General features: G+C 51.4%; 1 protein-coding gene across 5 annotated transcripts; it reads right to left on the reverse strand.

Annotated features, from left to right (window-relative positions):
- On the reverse strand, positions 1 to 7,734 carry THPO (thrombopoietin). Of its 5 annotated transcripts, XM_011981825.1 has the most exons (8): positions 7,638 to 7,734; positions 6,132 to 6,431; positions 4,329 to 4,486; positions 3,972 to 4,099; positions 3,601 to 3,687; positions 1,479 to 1,646; positions 1,162 to 1,242; positions 1 to 1,045 (listed from the first exon to the last, which is right to left on the reverse strand). In XM_011981825.1, the coding sequence occupies exons 3-8, from the start codon at positions 4,339 to 4,341 to the stop codon at positions 668 to 670; spliced, it is 855 nt and encodes a 284-aa protein (XP_011837215.1). In that variant the 5' UTR covers positions 4,342 to 4,486; positions 6,132 to 6,431; positions 7,638 to 7,734; the 3' UTR covers positions 1 to 667. The 5 variants fall into 5 exon arrangements, with proteins under 5 accessions (XP_011837215.1, XP_011837214.1, XP_011837213.1 ...); XM_011981824.1 differs by having other exon boundaries at positions 1 to 1,225; XM_011981823.1 differs by having other exon boundaries at positions 1 to 1,230.
- Positions 7,735 to 7,823: the final 89 nt, after the last annotated feature.

Here is a 7,823-nt window from a genome sequence, read left to right on the forward strand (position 1 = left end):
AGGGAGCTTTTGGGTGCTCTCATTTATTCCTTATACAAGCTCAGTTTTGTCTATTGTATAGGGACAGCGTCTCTGAGAGGCAGCTTATTCATTTCTCAAGAGGAAAGATCTGTTAAGAATGTGGGATCAGAGTCCCACTGAGAATGATAGTAAAGGGGATGGGGGCGTTGGAAGGCCTTGAACTTGAAGCAAAGGAAATTACCCTTTTTCTGTTTTCTGATGCAAGACCTTTTCTGATGCAAGGTCTCTCCCTCTGTTCAAATGCCAGGCCAGCCCAGGCCTTTGCAGAATTGTCATAGAAAAAGAGCACATAGAGAACCAGTGAGCTGCAAGTTTCTGCAGAAAATAGACCAAAGATCTAGCTGCTCTGATGAATATTGTTGATAGCTTAAAAAAATAGCTTCTGAAGGCTTATAATGTACAGTGAAAAGTGATTCCCTTTTCAGTCCTGTGTATCCCTTTTACCAGGGCTTTGGGTTTCAGGAGAAAGTAGGAAATCTTGTCCAGTTGTCTCCCAGGGGCTCCCTGCAGGGAAGGGAGCTATACATGAGACAATGCTGATGTCGGCAGTGTCTGAGAACCTTACCCTTCCTGAGACAGATTCTGGGAGTGGGTGTGGGATGTGTTTAGAAGAGGGCTGGTAGGGGTGGGTGTTGGAACAGAAGGGTCAGGAAGCAGGGGGTGGAGCTGGACCACAGGGGAGGGCAAGGTGGGTGGAAGAGGGAAGAGTGTGTACTGTCCAGTAGGGGGATGGGTTGGGGAAGGAGAATATCCAGGCTGGAGGTTGGGTGGCAGGGAGCCTGTGTCTGATGTTCCTGGGGAAATGTCCGGGGCTCCTAGGGTCCTGCGTGAGGGTCCAGGAAAGAGTCCACGAGTTCCATTCAAGAGTTCGTGTATCCTGTTCAGGTATCCGGGGATTTGGTCCAGGGACCTGGAGGTTTGGTTCAGCAGACCAGGAATCTTGGCTCTGAATCCCTGCTTCTGAAGTCCAGAGCCAGTAGTTCTGGCCGAGGCAGTGAAGTTTGTCTCCAACAATCCAGAAGTCCTGTTTGGGAGCTCGTTCAGTGTGAGGACTAGAGAGGTTCTGCTGGGGACAGCTGTGGTGGGTGGGGCCCGCCTGAGGCAGAGGGTGGGCCCTCCTACAAGCAGCAGGAAACGCACCTTTCCTCGGAGCAGGTGTTGGAAGCTCAGGAAGATGGCATTGGGATCCTTGTGAGCTGTGGTCCTGCCCTGTGGAGGAAGCTGAGGGCAGAGGACGGTCCTGAGGCCAAAGACCAGGGCCAGATCTCAGGCCTCCCTTGTCTAAGTAGGAAAAATAGGATACCAGCACCCAGGCATTGTGGCTGGCAGGGAGCACTCTTAGGAGATCAACTCTTCTGCCCTTGAGCTCCCTGGAAGACCCCTTCTTCCCTCAGGTCTTCTAGGGGGACTGAGTCAGAAAAGAACAGTTTCTACAGATCCCTTGACTGGGGACCTACCTGGGTTCCAAGGAGGCTCTGCAGGGCCCCAAGGAGGAGACGGACCTGTCCAGAAAGCTGCCCCAGGAGGGATGAGAGGCAAGTGGGTCCCAGTTGTCCCCGTGCTGCCATCACTCCCTCCAGCAGAAGGGTCACTGCTCCCAGAATGTCCTGTGCCTTGGTCTCCTCCTGAGAAAGAGATGGAAGACAGAAGTGCACTGCCTCAAAGGGCACACTAATAGCGGGTGGGGAACCTGTAGGAGTAGCCAGCAGAGTGAATCATACAGGCTGAGAATTGGACAGGACCAAGGTCCCACCCAGGGCAGGAATTCCTTCCCAGTATCCCGACAGCTGGTCATCAGCCTCTGCTTCAAAAACTCCAGGGTCCGCTAGTCCAGCCTGGTCTTAAACTTGGTTTCAGTGAGAAGAGCTCCTTTTTTTCTTACGTTGCTGAAATCTGCCCTGTTATAGCTTTTACCTCTTGGTTCTAGTGCTGCAAATTTACTCTTTCTGCTGCAAAACCTTAGGATCATTTGATTTTTAAACCGAATGAAGGCCGGGTGCAGTGGCTCACGCCTGTAATCCCAGCACTTTGGGAGGCTGAGGCAGGTGGATCACCTGAGGTCAGGAGTTCAAGACCAGCCTGGCCAACATGGTGAAACCTCATCTCTACTAAAAATACAAAAATTAGCTGGGCATGGTGGTGGGCAGCTGTAATCCCAGCTACGTGGGAGACTGAGGCAGGAGAATCGCTTGAATCAGGGAGGCTGAGGTTGCAGTGAGTTGAGATCGTGCCACTGCATTCCAGCCTGGGGGATAGAGTGAGACTCCGTCTCAAATAATAAATAATAATAAATAAATAAACTAAATATAGATATGAGACTCTATCATAATGATCATAAGGATGAAAAGAAAGGACTAGAAGGGACCCATAGGAACTGCCCTTCTTCCCTGACTCAGTACTGAGGGAAGAAGGGATGCTAGGGCTCTTGAGGATAGATTTTAGTTTTTTAAATTATTGCTCATAAAACATGCTTCTGGTCTCTTACTGTTCAGGCTGCTGCTTTCTGGACACGTGTTAGTTTAATATGGTCTCTCTTAACAAATTAGCATACGTCTTCAGGGGGATGTCCAATGTTCAGGCCAGTATATTTAAGTGTAGTCCACTCAGAATAGAGTTCTCTAGGAGCATTTCCAAAATGGGGATGCTAAACATTGAACAGAAAAGAATTACTAGCTTTAAGAATAGCTGCTTCAGTAATGTTACATGGCAAGTTTGGGGGCAATTTAATTCTTTCAGATCCTTTTCATAGGAAGTGCTAGGGCCAGAGGCTTAAATGATGGAAGCAGGGCATTGTGGCCTGAAAGCTGGCATAGGACTTTACTCATTAATTTACACATGTAGAACTTTTTTCTTTTTCTTTTTTTCTTTTTGAGATGGAGTTTTGCTCTTGTCGCCCAGGCTGGAATGCATTGGCATGATCTCGGCTCACTGCAACCTCTGCCTCCCAGATTCAAGTGACTCTCCTGCCTCAGCCTCCTGAGTAGCTGGGATTACAGGCATGTACCACCATGCCCAGCTAATTTTGTATTTTTAGTAGAGACGGGGTTTCGCCATGTAGGCCAGGCTGCTCTCAAACTCCTGACCTCAGCTGATCCACTCGCCTCGGCCTCCCAAAGTGCTGGGATTACAGGCGTGAGCTCCTGGCCCACATGTAGAACTTTTTATCTCTGTTATTTCACCTTGTTTTTGACCTAGTCTTTCAGTGATTTGAATCTTGATTCGGTCTTTTGTTATTTTAGTGGTACTTCCCAGCTTTGTGTCATCTGTGGATGACATACGAGTCTTACTTCTTCATGCCAATTTAAGAAGATTGAGTGGGAATAGGTCAAAGGCATGGCCATGAGTGATTTCTCTCCAGCTTTTCATGGTGTTCAGCTTCAAATCTATTCACATATTGGACCTGCAAGCCATCATCTTATCCACAGGCTATCATTATAGGTGAATGTAGATTGGGTTAGGGTGGCCAAGCTGAAGGTGAGATATTTTTAAAAAGCTCAAGAATGTTGGAGAATCCATGGGAAGCAGTAGGCAACTGAAGACAGGACTTAGGGAAGCCAAGGTTAGGAACGGCTTTCTTACCATCTGGGTTTTCCATTCTCCCAAGCTAAAGTCCACAGCAGGCAGCAGGACAGGTGTGGGTAAAGGGTTAACCTCTGGGCACAGGCTCTGTTGAAAAAGATTGTTGTGGGGAGAAGGGAGCTGAAATAGAGAGGGCTATGGTAGCCTAGTGAGAAGGGTAGTCCTCCATGAGTACTACGTCTAGACGAGAGCTTTTAAATGATGGCTATATTGCAAAGATTAATCCTTGTCAGGGAGTGTGATCAGTAGGTGGTGATAATATGGGAAGAATAGTCATTGGCTCAAGGAGTTAGAGGAAGTGGTGTCTTCCCGGGAGTATGGGTCTCTTACCAGTTAACGCGGATAAAGGGGATAATGTTGGGAGTTCTCACCAGTCTGCTGTGAAGGACACGGGAGTCACGAAGCAGTTTACTGAGGACTCGGGGGTCACAGGCAGGAGGAGCCGGGCTGGACAGAGTTAGCCTTGCAGTTAGGAGAAGCATGACCACGAGGAGCAATTCTTAGATGAGGAGAGGTGAGGTTGAAAGATAAGGAGGAAATCATGTCAGCTGGTATTCCAGGAATTCCCATTCAGGACCCAGACCCGAAATCTAGGGAATCCACCCCTCAGACCCCTTATTTTTGAGAGAATGGGTTCCCCCAGCTCCCTGCCCCTGCAGTGTGTCTCCTTTCTCTCTCCCTTTCTGTCATGTTTCCATCTGGCCCTAGCCCCTCAAGAGTGTTCTCACCAGTCAGCTCCATTCTGGCCGGGGTGTCTGGCTGGCGTGGCTCCCTGTTTGGGGCCTCTCCCCTGAATCCTTCCTGGGGCCATGGAGGCGGCTTGGGCTCTTGCACTTCTGGGCAGAGTAGGGTGGGTCAAAGGCGGGCCAAGGATGAGGAATCTATCCTGAAAGTGGCAAGAAGAGTGAACATTTAACCGAGTTTCTAGGAAGAGACTGCCTGGCAGGGTGAACAGATGCTGGGGAGGGCTTGAGATGCTGACCAGCCTGGAACTGCCAAAGGCCTGACTTCTCTCACATTTTCTTGTGATGAAAGCATATGGTGTGCCGGGTGCAGTGGCTCACGCCTGTAATCCCAGCACTTTGGGAGTCCAAGGTCAGGAGTTCGCGACCAGCCTGACTAACATGGTGAAACCCCGTCTCTACTAAATACAAAAAAATTAGCAGGGCATGGTGGCATATGCCTGTAATCCGAGCTACTTGGGAGGCTGAGACAGGAGAATCGCTTGTACCTAGGGGGTGGAGGTTGCCGTGAGCTGAGATCCTGCCATTGCACTCCAGCCTGGGCAATAAAAGCGAAACTCCGTCTCAAAAAAAAAAAAAAAAAAGGAAAAGAAAAAAGAAAGCATATGGTGTCTCCTTTTTGTCAGGCCTCCTCCGTGAATCTGACATGGATTTGTTGCCGCCTACCCCTGCTGAGAACAGCAGGACATGGTATGTATACATACATATCTTAATTGGCCTTAAATTCTGAGCAACCTTGGTTGTTAGGTCAGAGAAAATCTGGGATGGGGATAGAGAAGGAAAGTATTGTGGCTTCAGCCTGGAGAAGAGAGTGGAAAATGGGATGCAGGGCCCGGGTGAGGAATTGGCAAACATGCACAATATGTTGACGGGTAACTTTTGCAGTGGGGAGTGGGGCTGGGGTGGGAAACTGCACAAAGCTGTAACTGGGACCACTTAGAGGTCAGGATTAAGGGGCAGTATGGGAAAAATTAACCTCTATTCTTTCCCTATGTACCCCCACACATAAAAACCTCTGGAGCTTTTCTTTGGACTCCAAGTCCTGAAATACTCCATTATCTGAGGTCAAGAGATGGGCTAACAGTCCTGGGACTTCCTTCCTGAGACCAGCTACCCAGGAAGGGGCACCTGCTGGGTGATGCCCACCTTAGGCGCTTACTTTGCCTTGGTCGCCCACTAACATATCTGTCTCATAGCTCACACCTGCCTCCCTGCCCCCTTGGCAGAACCCCTTCCGGTTCCTTCACAGGACCCCCCACATGGCTTCCTCCTCCTTTCACAAGTTGTGCAAAGAGGCTTGCACCTGATTCAATATTGGGATTTCCTGTAGGTCTGTCAACATGCATGGGCCCTCCTCCCATTACCCTCTCCTTGTGCCCTGGCTTGCCTAGCCCAGCTTCCCTAGCGCCAGATTCAGAACCTTAAGCTAACAAGGAATGACCAGCTAAGAATGGGGATTGGGGATGTGCCCATCTTAGTACTGTGTTCGCTAAGCCCGAAGTGCAACTCCCTCTCTTATTTTCTCCCTGGGCTCATGTCCCCTTTCCTTAGGGCCAGTCAGGGCTGTGCTGTATTCCACCAAGTAAGTGATCAGTCCCTCAGAAACCAGCACCCCACCCCCTACCCCTGCTCTGCCCTGCTCCTCCCATTCTGGGAAGGCTACACTCTTCTCGACAAAGGTCAGTGCCTGTAGGTTCCAGTTTTCCTGCCCCTCCCCCAGCTGGGAGACCATTTCTCTTTGCTGTCCTTTATACCCTCACATAACCCCACACCCTGCTGGCCACTCACCGGGTGGAGAAGGGCTCCAGGACCCAAGTGCACAGCAGGCAGCCCTCTGGGGAGCAGATGGGTAGGAAGACATGTGGCAGTGGGGCACAGCCCCTCCACAGCAGGTCACACGCCTGCCTGGGCCACTTCTGCCCAATCAGAGGAGGGAACCACCAGACACTGGCGAAGGCCCCCGGAAGTGACGCCTTCTCTTCCCTGGAGCCCCTGCCTGGACCAGGGTCCACTCCTCCACCCACACACACCATGGAGAAGACTTGGATAGGGGGATTCATCTTTTCCTGGACATGGGCAACCTGGGACCTGGAGGGGGACAGGAGCAGAGGTTTTTTTCCAGGAGGAATCTGGCAGGACATTTGTGTCACTGGGGAAGAAGCCCAGAAGTCTTGTTTTAGATTGGTGAGGTTTTCACTTCCTGGTTATCCAAATTTCTTTTCCCTGGACATCACACCTGCTGCTGAAATCCAACAGGACACTTGCTTTCCTGTTTTTCTTTCTATAACCCCCTAGGGGGTCTTGTCTTGTTATACCCCTTTTTGAAGTGGGAATACGGATATTGCCCACATGAGAGAAATCTCCTGTTATGGGCTGGTGTTATGGGGAAAGGGTTTAGACTGGTTGAGAGGACTGTCAGGTGTGGGGCGCATATATGTGCGCAGGCATGAACCGGGTTATGCCTGGGCTTAGGTGCTGGTCTGCTGGGGTCTAGTGACTTGGAGGGCTACACACACAGCTCTCTGTGCATGGGGCCCTCCTTTGCTTGTTCTGTCTCCCTCTTCCATCTCCTACCGTTCCACATGTGACAAGAGGAATAACCAGGCCCATGTGTCCCTGTCTTAGGAAAGACAGCTGCTGGACCTCCCCCGCAAATACCTCCCTGCTGGCCCCCCTTTTCCTTTGGCCCTGGCTCTAGCTCCTTTGCTTTCTTCCTAGTCCCAGTCTCCCCACAGTCTCTGTCCTCAGGGGCGTCCCAGCCTGACCTTGTTCCCATCATCCCCCTGTCCCCTAGAACTTCCTCAGACTCTCTCCTGTTCCTCCTCCCCAAGGATGGGCATGTCTGCTGAGAAGTGTGGCCTAGATTCTGGAATTTTCCCGACCAGCCAGACGAGATGTCTCCCAAGATTAGGAAGGAGGGTGCTGGGATAGCTGGGAGGATAGTGGGTGCGTGTGGGTGGGAGAGACAGGGAGGCAGGCATGACCACTGGAACTAAGAGAAAGGAGGCTGGGAGTGGGTTGGAGAGGCAGAGGGTCCCTTGGGTGAAGGAAGGGGGTGAGGAAGCAAGAGGGGATGGTCGAATGGGCCTGAGGATAAGTTACAATGAGAGAGAGACACTGTCATTCCACAGAAAGGGGAATGCTGCCGCTTTCTGGCTAGGTCCGTGTCCTGGGTAACACAAGAATGAGAAGCGACCTCAGAGAGGAGGTAGGGAGGCAGGCTAGGCAGTGAGAGAGGGTGGTGAGGGTTTGAGGGGCGCTGTGGGCCAGGCAGGGGGAGATCGGCTGATGGGCCTTTCCTGTACGTTGTCATCTTTTAAGACAAGTCTTCATCCTTCGGGCGGAACCGGGTCCTGCTCACTGAGCGGTCCAGGCCTCAGGCCTAGCCTCTGCCCCTCCCTGGCCTGAGGCTCCCCTCCTGGGCTGGACACCGACCTCCTGGTCCAGCCGCCCTGTGGCCGCCAGCAGCGGGGGGCTCCG

This window comes from Mandrillus leucophaeus, unplaced genomic scaffold (assembly GCF_000951045.1).
Source record: "Mandrillus leucophaeus isolate KB7577 unplaced genomic scaffold, Mleu.le_1.0 Scaffold231, whole genome shotgun sequence".
Classification (NCBI taxonomy): Eukaryota; Metazoa; Chordata; class Mammalia; order Primates; family Cercopithecidae; genus Mandrillus; species Mandrillus leucophaeus.

Excerpts from the sequence above, each read along its gene's own strand:
- THPO (XM_011981822.1), bottom strand. Across the intron at positions 1,647-3,600 it reads GAGAATGGAAAACCCAGATG|GAGGAGACCAAGGCACAGGA; the intron begins GTAAGAAAGCCG and ends TCTCTTTCTCAG. Across the intron at positions 1,243-1,478 it reads AGAGCCTCCTTGGAACCCAG|CTTCCTCCACAGGGCAGGAC; the intron begins GTAGGTCCCCAG and ends CTCTGCCCTCAG.